General features: G+C 56.7%; 1 protein-coding gene across 1 annotated transcript; it reads right to left on the minus strand.

Moving 5' to 3' along the window:
* Positions 1-670: 670 nt before the first annotated feature.
* Positions 671-12,272, minus strand: LOC144734811 (uncharacterized). Its single transcript, XM_078617193.1, has 9 exons — positions 11,904-12,272; positions 11,129-11,256; positions 9,701-9,818; positions 9,339-9,451; positions 6,744-6,994; positions 3,684-6,660; positions 2,739-3,277; positions 2,166-2,615; positions 671-1,799 (listed from the first exon to the last, which is right to left on the minus strand). The coding sequence occupies exons 1-9, from the start codon at positions 11,915-11,917 to the stop codon at positions 1,620-1,622; spliced, it is 4,770 nt and encodes a 1,589-aa protein (XP_078473319.1). The 5' UTR covers positions 11,918-12,272; the 3' UTR covers positions 671-1,619.
* Positions 12,273-19,151: the final 6,879 nt, after the last annotated feature.

Here is a 19,151-nt window from a genome sequence, read left to right on the forward strand (position 1 = left end):
ACGTCACCCGCAAATGCACCCAAGCGAGATCGAAAAACATCGGCAAGCTCCTGCAAAATAAAAAAAACCCGTGGGAGCCCCCCCCCCCACCCCGAGAGTGAGCCATTTAAGACTCCGACGCTGTCCTGCGCGACAGCGAGCGTAGCACCGCGTGCTAATAACCCGCTGTGGGACCACGGCCGCCCCCAGCACGTGCAGACGAGCCGATTTCGTCGCTCCGTCTCCCCGGACGAGCGCGCGACTCCCTCCTTGCGCGTCGCTCCGCCCCTTGGCCGTCGCTCCGCTGTCAAATCTTGACCGCAGGGCATCGTCCCCTTCCAGCAAGCGGCACGCGCGCCCATCCTGTCCCAAGCCCACGGCGCCAACTTTCCTGAACGCCGCCAAGGGCGCCGTCGTCTGACCTGCGTTGCGTTCTCTCGTCTCGCCAGGTGTAAATAAAACAATAATGCTTGAAGTCCACCGGCATTTTGGTTTCCCAGACAATGTTAATCAGCAGCAGCAGCATTTGTTTGGCAGGCACACTTCTGGACAGGTTTTCACCTTCTGGGTCTCATCGGAAATGCTACGGAGTTTAACAGATGATATAATAATGAAAATTAGAATTTAAACTTGAAATGCGCCGCCGCACACGGTATTCGCTCGCTCTTGAAAAGAGAAAACGACTCTATAGTTTGATTTGATTCATTTTATTTGATCAGGTAAGGCCCCACTGAGCTATGTAGCTCTTTCTCAGAAGCAACCTGGCTATCACAAAAAAAAAATCCTCATCATCATCACCACGTGGAAATGAATATCAGCCAAACACTCTAAACGCGTGATGCTGATTCTAAATGTGGAGGGGGAAACCGGAGGGCCTGGTGTAGAATCCACGCGGCCCTGCTTAGCTTCTGACATCTGAGAAGATTGAGGGCGAATCCCGGATGATTTTGGAAATTGTCGAGGTCCGTAACGATTAACAGCCTCAATATTCAAAACATCGGTCCGGAACACATCACCGCAGACGCTACCCTGAGGAACCGCGATGGCAAGAAAAAAAAAGATCAACGTTTCGAGTTGTGAACTACTGCTTTCTGCGTTTTGTTTGTTCGTCCTTGCGAAAGAAATTCAACGTACAACACAACACGTGACAACTCACCAAAACGGAGTTATCACATTCCCACAATTTCACGGCGCCAAGTGAAGTCGTGGTCCCACCCTTTGGACCGCAATTCCAGAGCCAACATCGGATCGGATGATTGCACCATCTGAAAGGCCGATTTCTTGATAAATACTTAATAAATAAACAAAAAAAAAGAGATAAATACGGCGGGGAAAAAAGTGGCGGCTTGGACACCGAGCGAGGTGAGACGTATTGCGCGATGTAAATATTAACCCGAAGGTGACGATGATGACGATAATGACGATGATGACGATGATGACGATGAGCGAAGCTACAGGGCAATGACATCAGCTCATGGGCGAGTGGCTACGTCGCGCGTCGCATCGCGGGATCGCGAGAGGCGGTGGCGGCTTGGGGTGGCCTTCATCCAGCAGCTGATTGACCGTGGATGAACGATGACGATGCTGATGATGATGATGCAGAGCGCGAAGCCCGCATCGCTCGGCTCTGCAGGTGGACGTCACTGGACTTCCATGAAGATGTCCTCGATGGTGAAAGTCGTCAGAGCATCGGGGTCGGTGTCGGAAGACATGGAGGGGCTGGCGGCGCCGGCGATCCCCGAGGCTCCCAATCGGGGGGCTCCGATCCCCTGCGCCGGGGGGCTGGAGGGAGACCGCACCCCAGGCCTGTACCGCGAGGTCTGATTGACAGGGGTGGGGCGGGGGGGGGGGGCAAAGGTCGAGCGAGAGACAAAAATAACGACAAGGGCTTGTGCGACGCGTTCGTACATATGTAGGTATGTTGAACTTCATAATAATTCATAATAATCGAAAGCCTACGTGTTAAAATGTTGAACTTCTTTCGCACCGTACGTAGCCGACCCTGCCAATCGGCGGCATGCATCGTGTACGGTAAACAAAGCAGCGGCGCGCGTGTGTGAACGCGCGTGTGAGCGCGCGTGTGAGCGCGCGTGTGAGCGCGCGTGTGAGCGCGCGCGTGTGAGCGCGCGTGTGAGTTTCCGCGGTCATTGTCGCATGGCCCTCACGGTAAACGCTCGCGCGAGTACCTGAGCTTCGGGCGAGGCGGTGGCACGAGTTCCGGCCACGTGTTCTCCGTCGCCGCCGTGGCCGTCGTCGCCGCTTACCAACGGACGCTCCACCTCGTCCTCCTCTTCCGCCCTCCCGCCCCTCGTCTCCTCCGCAGAGTTGCCGAGGCGCACGCGGCGCCATCCCTTTGCCCGCTCCACTTCCCCTCCCTGGGCTCGCCTGCCGGCGCTCCTCCTCTTCCCCTCTTGCCCGGACGCGACGGGCGCCGCCGACGAGGGGTCACGCTCGCCGGCGCCGGTCTCGGCTTCCCCACGCCGGGCGGGAACTCCCTCGTCCCGGCATCGCCGTCCCGGGCCGCGGCGCGGACGTTTCACCGGCGCGTCGGGGACTCTGCCCACCCCAGCCTCCTCCTCCTCCTCAGGCTCGCCGCCACCTCTCTTCAGAGCCATCGTCCTCTTCCCGAGGGCCCCCTGTGGCGGCCGCGGTGGTGGTGGTGGCCGCGGTGGTGGTGGCGGCCGCGGTGGTGGTGGCGGCCGCGGTGGTGGCGGCATCCTGGCAGCGGTTTCCTCGGGGCCGATCCGGAGACGTCCTACGGCATCTCGGTCGCGCTTGCCACCGCGTGGCGTCGACTTTCTCCCGGCTACAGCCTTCACCTCTTCCACCTCCACCTCCTCCTCAACCTGCTTCACCTGCTTCACCTCCTCCACCTCCACCTGCTTCACCGCCACCTCCTCCTGCTTCACCGCCACCTCCTCCTCCACCTCCTTCACCTCCACCACCACCTCCACCACCTCCACGACCTCCACCATCTCCTGCACCTCTACCACCTCCTTCACTTCCTTCACCTCCTCCACCTCCTCCACCTCGTCCACCTCATCATCCAACACCACCGCCGCCGCCGCAACAGTCGTCCCTCCTCGTCGGGCGCGAGAGTCATCGGGGTTGGCTTCACGGTCGAGCCGGGGTGCTCGCTCCTCCGTTGAGCCGCTCTGGGCTCCACGCTCCTCTTCCTCCTCCTCCTCTTCCTCCTCCTCTCGTGCATCGTCGCTGCTGCACCTTGCACGGCCCGGCCTCGGTGACGAGGTAAGAGGAGGAGGAGCCATGGAGTCCCACGGGGGTGCCCCCTGCTCTGCTGGGGGTCAAGGGGTTAAAGAGAGAAAAAAGCGCCACTGTGAACATCGGCTCGGTCCTCCCAGCAAGCCCTGCGCGTCGCGCGATATCGCCACATAACTGTGCGCGTGTGGAAGAGGGCGGCAGGACGGTGCACGGGTAACACTCGTGCCTAACAGCAAGAACGATATGCGTTGGGTGGCCTTGCCGTTGGTATGCAGAGTGAGTGCATGGACTTTGTATGCTCTCGCCCTGTTCTGCAGAGTGATAAGGCTACGCGCGTCCTCCAGGCAAGGACATGTACGTACACTTGTAGAACTTTAGTTCGCAGCGTACGTGTCCGACCGTGCCAATCGGCGGTGTGAATGCGGCACACGTCGTGGTCGTGAGCCCACGTGGGCGCTGCCGCGGCTCTGGTCGACACTCACTCGGGTCGCCAGCGCAGCGCGGCACCTCGGCCTCCAACCCCGACGCCGCCTCTCCGCCTCCCATCACCGCTGCATCCTCCTCCTCTTCGCGTTCGGCGTCGGCCCCTCTACCCGCCGGTGCTGTCGCCGCTCCCCCTGCCGCCTCACCCGCGCCGGCAGGACGCGGCGCGCCCGTCGCGTATATGGACCGCGGTATTTCGAACAGCGTGAGCGTGAAGAACGCCGGCGCCTCCTCGGCCGGCGCCGGCGCCTTCCGACGGCCGACGTCGGCCGGCGCATCGTCGTCGGCGTCGTCGTCGGCACCTCGTTCCCGAGCGGCGACGTCGCGTCGCCACGGCGCTTCGTCCTGCGCCGTCTCCGTGGGGTTCGCCAGGCATCGGGCGGCCCGGCCACGCGCCGCTCCGGCGTTTGGTCGCAACCACGCCGCCCCGCCCGCGGCCTCCACCGGGGCCTCCCGGAGACCGGTGCTGCTCGACGTCCCGTCGCCTCCGCCGCTTCGTTCCAGAGCGTCTCCCGCTCGTTCCGGTTTGGCTTCCGAGCGCTTGACCGCCGCGGCCTTCCATCCGGCATCCTCCGAAGCGCCCGGCAAGACCTCGGCAGCGGCAACGACCCACGCGCCGGCCGCCGTCGCCGCAGGGGCGGCCGCCGCCGACCCCTCCGGCCGCTCCTTTTGGCCGCCCGGTCCCACGGCCCCAGCGTCGCGTGACGAAGCCCGGAGACGTTGCGCCACAATCCCCCCGCGGTCCGCGGCCTCCCGTAGAAGCCGCCGGTCCGCGCGAGTCGCCCCGCTCCCGGCCGCTCCGATGTTCGTCTTGGGCCTCGGCGATCTCGACCGCTGGGCTTCGCCCGCGGCGTCCCCCGCGGCGTCGCTCGGCACGCGGCCGCTCGTTCGGGACGCGTCTCCGCCCTGCTCCGTCGCCACGGCGACGTCAAGATCGCCGACACTTTGCCGTCCGCAGGCGTCGGCGTGGGCGGCTTCCCCCCCCCACGCTCCCGCAATCGTTACCGCAACGGGTGGGTCCGGGATGCCGAGCTCATCGCGTCCCGGCGTCGCGGCGCTCCCCGGCATTTCCCATCCCGTGGCGTCTTGCCGCCGGTGGCCACGGCTTGCGGGCTCCCGCGAGGTGAGAGGCGAGTGGCACGGCTCGGGCGAGTTCACCGTCTCGACATCACGGTCATGTCGTTGTTCTCCTTGTTGTTGTTGTCTTTGTTGTTGTTTTTGTTGTTGTTGTTGTCCTTGTTGTTCTCCTCGTTGTTGTTGTTCTACTTGCTGTTGTTGTTCTCCTTGTTGTTGTTCTCCTCTTTGTTGTTCTCCTTGTTGTTGTTGTCCTTGTTGTTCTCCTTGATGTTGTTCTCCTCGTTGTTGTTGTCCTTGATGTTGTTCTCCTCGTTGTTGTTCTCCTTGCTGTTGTTCTCCTTGCTGTTGTTCTACTTGCTGTTGTTCTACTTGCTGTTGTTCTCCTTGTTGTTGTTCTCGTTGTTGTTGTTCTCCTTGTTGTTCTACTTGTTGTTGTTCTCCTTGTTGTTGTTCTTCTTGTTGTTGTTCTACTTGTTGTTGTTCTACTTGTTGTTGTTCTACTTGTTGTTCTCCTTGTTGTTCTACTTGTTGTTGTTCTCCTTGTTGTTGTTCTTCTTCTTGTTGTTCTACTTGTTGTTCTCCTTGTTGTTGTTCTACTTGTTGTTGTTCTCCTTGCTGTTGTTGTCGTTGTTCTCGTTGTTGTTTTCGATCTCGTTCGGCACTCCCCGAGACATCACGAACCTCACCGCCATTTGTGGAAAATTCAAGCGAGCCTCCTGATCGCCGCGCTTCCGCAACACTGAAGCTCTCCCGCCGAGGCTCGCAAACTCCTCCTGCGTCTGGCGGCGCCAGTCCTCCCGGCCCAACGACCGATCCGGCGGCGTTGACGCCGGCGCCGGACAATCCGACGGGCGCCGTCATCTCGCCGCGGAGCGAGGCGCCGTCGGCCGGCTCGTCGCGACGATCGTCCGACGACGACCCCGGGGTGGTGGCCACCGGATCGTCTCCAATGCCCGCCGCCTGGCCACCTCGACGCCGCCCCACAGTGGCGGGCATCCGTTGGCGCGACCCTCGGCCTCTCGTCCCGATTGCCCTGCACCCCGTGATGTTCGGCCGGGGTTTCTGCGGACGCGAGCGACCGCCGCCCTTCCCTCCCGCTTCCGCCGTGTGCGTCGGGACGGCGTCCGTCTCCGCGCTGCCCGAGGCCACCCCCGAGGCCGCCCCCGAGCGGCCTTGGACAAAGTCTTCAGAAGCCTCAGCGGTGGCCTGCAGGCCGGGCCTTGAGCTACAGGCGTCGTCAGACTCGGCGACCGCCTGCGAATCTGCGACGTCCCCCTGCGCTTCGTGCCGTCGCGTTTCGTGTTTTGCGGTTGTCCCTTCGTCGTCGCCACCGTTGCCGTCGCCGTGGACATTTTGGGAGCCGCTGCCTTCGCCTCCGGCCTCAACGGCTCCGCATACAACGTCGCTTCTCCCCGCCTCCGGCCGATTCGCTTCCACGACCGTCGCAGCAGAGCCGGTGGCGCATGAACCCTCCACCGATTCTGCTGGCGCCGCCACGGCGATCTGGCGAGCGACGACGTCCTTCTCAGGCGTGCGTGCGTTTGTAGGGCACTTCCCATCCTCCTCCTTCTCCCCTTCCTCCTTCCCCGGCTTGTCCTCCTCCTCGCCAGCCTCCAACTGCGCGGACTCAAGGGACGCGGCTCCCGCTCCACCGTCGTCGGTCGCCGGCGATCCTCCTCCCGTCCGCCCCCCGCATCGAATGGCCGCGCGCCGCGATGACGGCCCAACGCTCGGCTGCGGCCTCCTCTGCGGCCTCCGCAGCCGCGCCGACGCATCGGCGACGCCACCGCCGCTCGCCGCCAAGACCGGAGCGTCGGCGGGTGCCTCGGGAGGAATCCGTGGGCCGCGGGCGGCGCTCTCCACGGCAGTTCTGTCGCCTCGGGCTTCTGCAACGCTCGCCTGCAAACCCCACGCCTCCGGTTAGCGCGGTTGGCTACGTGCGGTGCGAAAGAAGTTCAACGTACACACGAACGTACCCGCACCGGTGATGGCGACCGGTTCTCCCAGGGTTCCCCGCGTCCTCCTCCCGGGCGGATGTGCTCCGAATCGCCGGCGACGGGGCCGTCGCCTCGGGGGCTACCGCCGGCGCCCCGCCCAGCATCCCTGGCGGATGAACCGGCGGGCGAAGTTCCCGCGATCCGTGTGTCCGCCCCGTCGCGCTCACCGCCTCGGCGCTCTCCCGGCAGAACCTCCGCTTCCGTGTCGTGGTCGTCGCCAGCCGCCGCTGCCGCATCTGTGGATAGTTGAACAAAGTCGCGTGTGCGTGTGATGCGCGTGTGATGCGCGTGTGATGCGCGTGTGATGCGCGTGTGATGCGCGTGTGATGCGCGTGTGTGCGTGATGCGTGCATCCCATCAAGAGGGACGCGCCCAGCGACGATTACATAATGCGACAACGCGATGTGCCAAACGTTTCGTTTCACGTGCCGGGAGTTTTTTTTTTCAGGAACGGAGGAAAATAAAGACGACTGTGGAGAGAAGGTCACGGGGTCGCCAAGAAGGGCTGACGGCCCACGGTCAGGATTCACCGCAGAGTGGCCGCCACCCCTCGAGATTTGATGGGATGATGTCAAGGGGGTTGCAGTGATGGAATCGGCTCATGGTGGGTGGATCGCCGTGAGAGGTGGCGGTGGCTTGGGGATTCCTCCATCCAGCAGTGGATCAATCATGACTAATGATGATGATGAGTTTATCTTTTTAGATTATTATTTCATGGGTGTCCTCCGATGGTACAGACATTAGACATGATGAGTTATAATCGTGGTTTCACGGGTCGCGATGCGGTGGTGAAATGTTAACTACCTCGCCTGGTATGCAGGAGGTTGCAGTTTCGATCCCAACCCTGAAGCGTGTATATTTGCGTGTCTCTCTCCCCGTGGTCGCGTGGACTTTTCTCCGGGTTCTCTAGTTTTTCCCTCCACGATTAGAATCGACGTCACATGTTTATAGACTATGTGTGTCTCTTTTTTTTAATCAAATTTCACACTTAACTTCAAATTTTGCAATCTTTGGAGATCGTAATCAAGCAGACTATGCGTTAACTGTGTGTTTGCCGACTCTCTCCGTTGCATTGCATTACATTTCCCAAAAAAATTCTAAGTTTGTGTTCTCAAACGGCCTATTTCTCTCTCTAAAATGTACCCGGCTCTCATAGGTCCATTCGCTCTTTCTCTCCCCCGGCCGCTTCGGGGTGGATTTCCACACAACTCTCTGCGTGTCTCTGTTTGTCAAATTTCACAATTAACTTCTAATTTTAGCAATCTTTAGAGATCGTAATCAATCAGGCTATGCATGAACTGTGTGTTAGCCGACCCTCTCTGTTGCATTGCATTACATTTCAAAAATATATTTGCTACACTTTGTTTTCTCAAACTATTTCTCTCTCTATACTCTTTGGTTCTTTCGGTAAAGTCGCATAGGGGTAAAATAAAATAAATCACGACGTTTCGATCGCAACACAAGCGGTCGTCCTCAGGCGGAAAAAATATAATCCAGCAGTGGAACTGCTGAACCAGGAAGAAACACAGCGAGAGAGCTGCTACAACAAGACGTTATATATGTGGCAAAGGACAAGCAGGCGTGGTCTGAGCTAGAAAGGAATTCCATCCACGGAGGCAAGCACGTCAGTTGTGTTAATGGGGGAGATTAGGGAGAGAGGGAGATTAGCATGAATGAGCTTCCATCGCCGCATAAGAGTATCATGCCCGCATATGCGCACAGCAGCAGTGTCAATGAGAGATTAGCACCATGAGAGTGCAATCCAAAGGACATGTAAGCATGAGAGGTGCAATCTCTAAAATTTACCAGGCTTTCATAGGACCATTCGATCTTCTTTCCCTTGGTCACTTCGGGGTGGATTCATTGACATGCTAATTTTTCTGCTCCAGCAGCTGCCCCAGCAGACCCACCTCTCTCTCTGCCCCCCCCCCCCCTTCTCTCTCTATTTAAGGCCTCGACACAGAGGCATTGGGTCTCCGTGTGTCTATGTTGTGTCTCTTTCTCTGTGTCTTTGTTGTCTCTCTCTGCTTGTGTGTCTGTCTGTGTGTCTGTGTTTTGTCTCTCTCTCAAACTTAGTTCTACCTGATGACGGTTGCTTGTGTTGCAATCGGAACGTCGTTTTCTATTATTTAATTTATTTTCTTTCTACATAACTTTACCGAAAGAACCAAAATGTGTTTATAGACTATTTGGCTGCTATCAATTTCCACGGGGCCTTACCTGGTCAAATACATGTCAAAAGTTCCTAGGTTACAAGATTAACACGTAGGCTTTCACGACCACTATCATAGTAACGAATTGGCATGTTCTGCTTTCGTGACAAACCTTACTAATTTGCTGTGTCGGGTTGGTGGCGGGTTAAACGACACTTTTATGGATTTACACGATCTAACCCAAAAAAACTCTATTATGGAGTTCATAAGATGTTGAACATCCTTGACGATCTAGACAAAACAAGATGGCTACCCAATTCACCTGGGGTTGAGCAGCTCTCCCTGGGTACTGCCTCCGTCACAATTCTCGCCACATCCTTCCCCTTCCCTCCTCCTCTCCCTCCTCTCCCTCGGCTTCCCCTCCCACCCCGGGCTCCCCGTCCACCCCTCCTCGGCCCGACCGCGGTCCCCACAGACAGGGGTTCTGCCACCTCAGCTCCTGGATCCGTGCTCGGCTGTTCCCCCGCTGCTCCAGGGTCTCTGCTCCAGGTGGGTGCCACAAATTAGTCAACGTCTGAGGGAAGCGGCAAGGCTGTGGGTTTCTGTGTGAGTCTGTGGGTCTCTGTGCATGTCTGTGGGTCTTTGTGAGTCTATGTGGGTCTCTGTATGAGTCTGTGGGTCTCTGTGCGAGTCTGTGGGTCTCTGTGCGAGTCTGTATAACTTGATTTGGTGCGTCTTACAATCTGGACTGCTAGGAAGTGCCCAGGATGCATGGTGCGTGGTACGCACCCATTCTCTTTCTCGTACCAAGTGAAGTCCGGGGCAGGCTCCTCCTGGCCGTCTCCATCACGGTCGCCGTGATCGTTTTTGACTTTTATCTTCTTTAATTTCCTGACTTTTTTCTTTTCTAGGAAAAGTAAAAAGGACAAAGTGAACCAACGACGTGGGTTTGCGACGACGCGGGTTCGCTGACGTCGTTTCAAGCGACGTGCCAATTGGGAGCCTCCCGAGAGGCTGAGAAGAGACGCCGCTGCCGCTGTCGCTGGGCTACTCGCGTAGCCGTCGGTCGGGTGTGCAAGCGGTGCAACTGCATCGGACCCGGGCGTGGAGCCGTAATCCTGCAACGCTCGCGTGTAAACCCCGCACCTCCCGTTAGCACGGTCGGCTTCGTACGGTGCGAAAGAAGCTCAACGTACACACATACATACACCGCACCTCCAATTAGAGCGGTTGGCCATGTACGGTGCGTAAGAAGTTCGGAATATACGGCACTGTAGCAAGGGCTGGTGGATCGCACGAATTCGTGAAGCTTCCTCTCCCCTTTCCGCTAGGCGTCATCAGGGTCTGATGGCAGCACAGCCAGTGGAATTGGACTGATCGCCATCAGTTTCCATCCATACGGGGATGGAGTATTCCCACCCACCCCCCACCCCGGCTCGTGTGAGATGTTCTACGGGGTTCTCCGGTTTCCTCCCACGGAGCGTTCAGAACAGTCACTGATGCAGTTGTTCAAATCAGTCACCGATGGAGCTGGCCAAGCATCCCAATGTGTAGGACCGCAGAGCTTGGACAAGCAAGGGTTTTGATCCACCCATCGAGTTTGCGGTGTCTCTCTCTCTCTTTCCCCGTGGTCGTGTGAATTTTTCTCTGGGTCCCAGAGAACGTGAGCAAGAGAGAGAGAGAGAGGTGTGGGGCGCGCCAAAGTGGCTAGGAGACGTTAACCACCTCGCCTGGTGTACATGAAGCTCGTGGGTTCGATCCCAACCCAGATGCCTGCTGTATATTTGGAGTTTGCGTGTCTCTCTCTCTCTCCGTGGTATGGCCCCACTGGGTTAGGTAGCTCTTTATTAGAAGCGACCTGGCTATCACAAATGATTGCTCATCATCATCACGTGGAAATTCATAGCACCAGCCAAATACTCTAAACGAGTGACGTCAATTCTAAATCCACGGGACCGGGGGGAGAAAGACACCGCAAACTCCAAATAGACAGCAGCAGGCGCCTGGGTTGGGATCGAACCCACGACCTCCTGCATACCAGGGGAGGTAGTTAACATCTCGGCACCACGGTGCGTACCATGCACGGTGTGTATTGGGCGCGTCTTTAGGAGGACTGGAGTGGGGAAATTGGACCGCGAGGGGGCTGGAGTCCAGGCCTCGCGCCACGGCCCATGCCAACCCTACGCTGCGCCACCGCGGCGCTCCGCGACTCCTCACCCTGCGCCGCCTTCCCGTCCGGCGCTTCTTCCGTCTCCTTCTGCTCCGCCTCCTTCTCCTCGTCGTTCCGTCTCCGCCGCCTCTTCCTCGTCTTCTTCTCGGCGACCCCCGCACGAACCTCGCAGCCCCTAGGCGCAAAAATGCACCGGCGCGATGGAACGGTGCTAACGATTCACCCCCTCCGGCCGCAACGGCCGCGAGGGCGCAAGGGCCCTGTCCCAGTACCAGCAATAACAGCAGCACCAGCACCACCAGTAGCAACAGCACTACCAGCAGCAACATTACCACCAGCAGCAACAACAGCAGCAGCAACAGCAGCACCACCAGCAGCAGCAACAGCAGCAGCAGCAGCACCAGCAGCACCACCAGCAGCATCAGCAACAGCAGCAGCAGCAACAGCATCAGCAGCAACAGCAGCAACAGCATGCACAACGCTCATCGCCCTTCTCGCATGTGTGTGCGCTACGAAACCTGCCGACCCGAGTTCGATTCCCAATCGCGGCCAACACCAGTAACGACTGTCTGAACTGGTCCTGGGCCTCCCCTAGGTCGACTCAGCCTCAAATGAGTATTCTGCTGTGGTGTGCGTATACATCACCACTGGGCGTGGTGTTGGCCACTCACCCCACCTTGTGCCGTGCCGGCCTTCATAGGTGCAACGCGCCAACAGCACTTGCCCCAACAGTCTGTCAAAGGCTATACGGGGGATCTTTGTCTTTTGGGGTGGTCGGGGTGGGAGGTAGGGGGTGGGGGGTGGGGGTCACGTGTCGCTCACCTGCCAGGAACCATTTCCGAGGAGGCGGCGTCGTCATCACCACCCCCCGCGCCGACGGAGCCGCCCTCCGGAGCAAGCGGCCGATCCACGCCATCGCCGCTCGCCGCCTGTCCAGAGTCGTCTCCGCCGCCATCCTTCCCTTTGCTCGTCTTCCTCGCCCTCCTCCTCTTCCTCTTCGCCGCCGGCGTTCCGGACAGAGCGGCGCTGCCAACTTCCTCCGCCGCCACCCGCCGCCGTTGCCTCCCTTGCGCCTCTCCGCCTCTCCCGCTTCGTCTTTGTCCGGCTTCCCTCGTCGCACGCTGGGTCCTCGCCGCCGTTGTCGTCGTCGTGCTCGACGCCGCTCAAACCACCCTCCTCCTCCTCCTCGTCGTCATCTGGGGCGCGAGCGTCAGCAGCGAGAGGGGAGCTGTTATGTCACTGGGGGTGTGTTGTATGTGTAGTGACTCAACTCGGAGACGATAAGACTCGGAGGCACTTCTTTATTTAGCAAACACCATCGGGATAGTACACGCCCTGCGTGGGTGCACACTATTATAATGAAGACCGTTTATTGTCGGCGGCACTACTCAGTCAGGACAGTTGGTAGGCCGTCTGACTAGAGGCGCCCCAGGATGGTGAAAATGGTATACGACGATGAGATGGTGACGACAATGGACTTGAGCCTACTTCCAACAACAGCCACGTTGTCCCCCCACAGGGACCCCTCTTATACTCCCAGCGCGGCCTCGCTCCGCCCCCGGCCACGCCCCCCTTCCGGAACCTACCATCGGGTTCCCGGGGCTTCCCGATGGGCTCCTTCTGTGACCTTTCCCCAAGATGTCCCCTGCTAGTGTCTATCGTGGCCTGCTGACGTCAGTACTGCCATACGCCACTTTTTGCCAGCAGCCGGCGCTATGCCACTACACCTGTATGTACATTGAACTTCTTTCGCATCGTGCGTAGCCAACCGTGCTAATCGGAGGATGTGGGGCAAGGACAACAAACGAAACACAACAAGCAGTTCTAGATTATGATTTAAAAGTGCACAGCTGCAGCGGCTTCCTAATATCGGAAGGAAGAGTGTTCCAGACGGCCGCAGAAGCGCGTCCGAAAGCGCCGCGCGATGCGGTGACCAACGTCTTTGATTAGCCACAAGCTGCTGCTACTGTTGCTGCTGCGAGGATGACCGGGGTTCGCGTGATGGTTTATGAACCACGCCGCGGTATGCACGAACCACACAGTGGACACTAAAAATTCCTGCCACGTCATTCGCAAGAGCAGCCCGACGTGTGTGTGTGTGCAGGTGGTGACTGGCCACATTTTTTCAGGATTCGAAAGATTACACTGCAGATTACATAAATTGCAATCATCGCCCCCCTCACCCCCCCCCCCCCCCCTCGGCTGTTGCAAAAAAAAAACGACTCCGGATCATTCTAAAAGGAGAGTCGCGAGACCGATGCTCCGCATGCAAGTCAGGAGCTTAGAGTCAGCTTTCTGCTGCTGCGCAGGGACAGCTGCCGATTGGGGGGGTGGGGGTTGGTGGGGTGCACCCCGTCCAATGTTTGAGATGGGATGCAAAGGGGGGGTGCTGCTGCAAGTAAGCAAGCAAGCAAGCGCATTTCTACAAACTGGCCTCACCCCTCTTTAGTTTCGTCGGTTGCCCTGGTTCTGTAATTTTTAGTTTACTGGCTCTCCTTGCATTGGGGGGGCATTGGGATCCTGAGATGGAATGACGACCAACACACGTTTCATCAAGTTATTAACATCCTTCATTTGGCCGCACGACCACCGACTTCAGGCACGAGCTTCTCTTCGCCAGCCACGAACTTCGTCTTCTCTCTTTCAACCATTTACCCTGTGAAGCTAACCTTCGTTTCCCCACCCTTTGCGCTTGCATCTTTCCTCCAATGATTTCAATTCTCTGTCACCAGACATTCCTTTTCTAGGCCCCGCGCCACCCCCCCCCTGTGCCCCCCCTTTCTCCATCATCCACCCCCACGTGGTCTCTCCCAGATCAGGGGCACCAATCAGAGGCCTTGTTTTGCTTCCCGACTGCCCGTGTTTGCACGCACAGCGTACGCACTACTGTGCCAGGTACGTCGCTTGTTGTGTTTCAATCTTCACACAAGGACAGAACGCGCATTATACATTAGAATTATCAAAATGATTATTAAATGCAAGTATAGTTATTGTTGTCGTTGTTGTCGTTGATTATTCATGAATCATTGCGTGGGCATTTTCGGAAAGCCACGCGGAAATGTGAGCCAACGGAGAGAATGAGATTGGCAACTCGAGTGAGAGAGACGGGGGGGGGGGGGGGAACGAGACGATGCGAGGCGATGCAGCTCTCGCGGGGCGCGGGAGCAAATCGTCGGATGTTGTTGTCGAATACCAAAACCGCGGAGGAGAGAAAAAAACACACTTACCCGACAGTTTTGCACGCCTCTTGCGGGGTTTTCTTTTTTTAGTTTTCTTCTTGTTCCGCTCTTCCTCCTCGTCGGCCAGCAGCTTGGCGAAGCCCTCCTTGTCCATCGGCTTCTTCTCCACTGGGCGAAACAAAACGGCAAGGGGGGGGACGCCGCAGTGGCGAGATGTTAACTGCCTCGCCTGATATGCAGGAGGTCATCCCGACCCTGACGCCTGCTGTATATTTTAGAGTTTGCGTCTCTTTCTCTCTCTCTCTCCCCGTGGCCGCGTGGATTTTTCTCCGGGTCTTCCAGTTTTTGCCCTCTGCATTTAGAATCAATGTGCGTTTATAAAGTACTAGCGGGAAGTACCCGGCGTTTCCCGGCCAAAAAAAGACACACACACACATCGACTAACACACACACAAACACATCGACTTACACACACGCATACATAGACTCACACACACATCGAACTACACACACACACATGGACACACACACACATCAACTGACACACATAGACTCACGCACACACACATCGACTCACACACAGACATATCGACTTACACACACACAGACTCACACACACACATGGACTTACACACATGGACTTACACACACACATCGACTCACACACACACACATCGACTTACACACACACGCACATGGACTTACACACACATATCGACTTACACACACAGATCAACCCACACAAACACATCGACTTGCACACACACACAGCGACCTACACACACACATCGACCTACACACACACATCAACTTACACACACATATGGACTTACACACACACACACACACATCGACGCACACACACACACATAGACTCACGCACATCGACTTACACACACACATCCATTTACACACACACATCGACTTACACACACACAGATCGACTTACACACACACACACACAGTGACTGTCACACACACACATGGACTCACACACACAACGCACACACATATATGGACTCGCACGCACACGTCGACGTACACACACACATTATTACTTGTATATTTAAAAAGTTTTCAAATAATAGTTTTCTATCTACGTGGCTTTAGTGAAAGAAGCAAGTTAGAGGGGAAATGCACGAGTATATAGTAAGTAATTAAGAGCGACGACGATGGTGTTCCGCCATTTTTGTACAAACATTTGCCGCGAGCAAAAGCGGAAAATACATGAAAGTCAACGAATAATAATGAAACTTCTCCCACCTGTAACTATGAGCTGATGCGCACCAATTAAGCCTAATTGACATAACGTCACTGCTCAACCCCCGTACTGAGGGGGCAAGTGTAAATATGTGAGAATGAAGACGTAATAGCATTCAGTATATGTATTTGTTTGGCCCTGCGCAGTAAGTGATATTACACGTGGCTGCTTACGCCTCAAGAGTACAGAAAAAATGCTTTTCTTCCCCTCAAACTTGTTTTTTGTGAGCAGAACAGCGATATTTATAAAGGTACCTATTCTAAAAGAGAAAACGTGTGCACAAGTGTCATTCCGATAATTGGTTTTTTACCCTTCTATCTGGCAACAAAACTGACACCTTTTTTGTTGCCAGATAGAAGGGTAAAAAACCAATTATCATATTTTTACTGGCAAATGAGGTCCCCAAAGTGTCATTCCCTCACAAGCGCAAAGTTTGTGGGGAATAAGAGGCAACAGGAATAGTAACGAGCAAACAGTCACTGTGAAGTATCGGAAATGACGGCAGGAAGCTTCTTGACGGGTAACACACTTTTTATTAAATCTTGACTTGTCACAATACAACGTGTGTTCTCTATTCTTCCGACGACACACTTTACTTAACTCGTGTAGACTCTCTGCCTCTGGCTACACTCTTTACTTAACTCGTGTAGACTCTAGGCCTCTGGCTACACCCGTCACTCGTCTCGTGTAGACCCTATGCCTCTGGCTACACACTCCACTCGTCTCGTGTAGACTCTAGCTCTCTGGCTACACACGTCACTCGTCTCGTGTAGACTCTAGCTCTCTGGCTACACACATCACTCGTCTCGTGTAGACTCTAGCTCTCTGGCTACACACATCACTCGTCTCGTGTAGACTCTAGCTCTCTGGCTACACACTCCGCATGCTGACACTGCATGCTCCCCCTACACTCCGCCTCTGGGTTACACCGAGTCCGGGTCCTCACAGGACAGCGGGACTGGGTACCGCAGGGCCCTGTCTCTTCCTCTCCGTCTTCAGTCTTCGCTGGTTACACTCTCCCCGTGCGCCTGTGCGCATCACCTTATATAGTCCCTCCTCCCGGGAGACGGAGCGGATGCGGACCTCGATGTGAGCATCGCTCCTTAGTGAACCAATCACGACGCGCTATCTCTACGATCCGCTTTCCCCCAGCGCGTGTTTCCACTCATCACCCAATCACGCCGCGCTGCCACCCGATCACTCCCACACCAGCGTGTCACCGGCACCCAGCCAATCAGCACCACACAACACACGATCCCGCGCTGACCCCTGATCCCTCACTGTCAGTGCGCGTCACCACACACACATCCAATCCCGACGCGCTGGCACCTGATCGCTACCCCAGCGCGTATCGCCACTACAATTGTAATAAATGTTTGAAGGGAGCTGTATATCTGCGTGTGTTACCTTGCGCAGTGTCCACACGGATGAGAATTGCCCCCTCCTCCCCACCGAACGCGTGTGACTTGGTAGGGGCGTGCACGCGCAGATGCGTGCTTTGGGGCGCGCTCGGAGGGGCGACGTAATAATAAATGAACTAAAACAGCACTAAATTGTTAATTAAACTATTTTAAAGCGCTGGCTCACCACGTGGCTTATGCCGTGCTGCCTGGGTACTTTTTTTAAGCGTCAACCACACGGTTCGCGAGCCAAATCCCTCGCAAATGTCGGCCACACACAGACACAAAAAATTACTTTCACAGGTTACATTTGGCTGCTACTGAGCGATCATTGGTGATGGCCAGGCCGCTTCTGAAACAGAGCTATATAGCTCAGTGGGCCTTACCTGGTATAAGAAAAAATACGTTTATTGGCACGGCTGGCAAACTTCCCGGTGTGGCAGGGGGACAGGCCTGGGCCCACCTCATCCACCTCCCCCCCCCCCCCGCCTACCGGAGTTTAGGACGACTCGCGCAATCGGTTGCACGAGATGAAACTCTGAACGACTCCGGTCACATTAGCGGGGAGTGAACAAATGTCGTTAGGACGGCGACCTCACTCACGCGCCGTATGTCAAGATCAAGGTAGAAAAACAGTAAAGCGGTAATTAAATAATATTCTCATTGGCAGCATTAATGACGTTCTTTGATATGGAATTTAATAACAATAATAACGTAAACATACTGACCACAGCCATGGTACGGCGGTAGTCTCCCACACCTCCTATTGGCACGGTTGGCTACATAGGGTGCGAAAAGGATTCACAACACACAGACACCTACGTACCGCCAAGCCGTGCGGGCAGCCAACGCACCACAAGCAAAGCGGAAGCAACGGAGTCAGGGAGGGATACGAATCTCGTAGTTTGCAACGACGCTCGCAGGAAGGTGGACGAACCTCACGCATCCCCCCCGACCCCCCCAGCCGCCCCCCCCCCCCCACCGCCCCCCCCCCACCCCCCGCGCCTCCCTTCACTTACGCTCTTACTTACTGCAGGCCTTGTCTATCCTCCACGGGTGGACACGCGACTCCCTTTTGAATTTATTCTGCGGTTGCACACGCGCACACACACAACCACACACGCACACACACACAACCACACACGCGCACACACACAACCACACACGCGCACACACACAACCACACACGCACACACACACAACCACACACGCACAATGCAATATGATACAATTACAGGGTGGGGCGTGGTGCAGAAAGAAAGAAGCGTTCAGTCGGAGGCAAGAGGGAAAAAACATGTGAAGGTCTGGACTTAAACATGGACAGGGAGGGGAACAGCTGGGGAGGGGCGGGAGAGTTCTAGACGGTGGAGGCAGCAGAGAAGAGTGAGCGACCTCCCGCTGGCCACAGGCAACCGGGGGAAGTTCAACAGAAAGCTATGGTTTCTGGAGGGGAGTCGAGTGAGATGAGAGGGGAAGAGGTAAGAGAGTGATGTTGGTGCAGGTGCACTCACAACAACAACCGCCATTCGCCACTAAGTGGCGGTGACGTCACCACGACGCTTGTGCCAGGCCATGTGCACCTTGAGGCCACGTGAAGTGTCGAACGCCCGCTGGCAGGAGGTCACGGGGCAGACCCAGGTGCCACGGGTCGACTGACCGAGATGACCGAGATGACTGGCTGATGCACCACCTGTGCCCCCTACTGTGCCAACTTGCTGTGCTTTAGCCACCCGGCGCTCCGCTCGTTGTTGTGAGCGTCGCTCCTCCGCCCTCCGTTGTTGTTGGAGGGCGACTGCCTCCAACTGCCCAGTAGCGTCCTTCACGAGCCTCCTCCACAGAGGCCGATCTTGACACCGCTGGTACCAGTCATCGGCAAGTCCACTCAGCTCCACGTCCTCCTGTACCACATCACTCCATCTCTTCTCTAGCCCGTGCCACGCCCGTTTAGCCCCCTCGATCCGGCCGAACAAAAGCTGTTTAGGCATGCGGTGGCTGGGCATGCGAGCTACATGACCCAGCCAACGCAGCCTTGCCTGCCGGAGGATCTCACTGATGGGACTTTGCCAAGATCCTTCAAGGATTTGTGAGCTCCTCACACATTCCAGCCTGGTTAAACCCAGGATGGATCGTAGGCAGGCCAGCCTAAATGTTTCCAACAGGTGAAGATGCTCCATTAGGGGGGTCCACGTTTCGCAAGCATAGAGAAGGGAGGGAATGACTGTGGCCGAGA

The sequence above is a fragment of the Lampetra planeri genome, chromosome 53, assembly GCF_965212315.1.
Source record: "Lampetra planeri chromosome 53, kcLamPlan1.2.h2, whole genome shotgun sequence".
In the NCBI taxonomy this organism is placed as follows: Eukaryota; Metazoa; Chordata; class Hyperoartia; order Petromyzontiformes; family Petromyzontidae; genus Lampetra; species Lampetra planeri.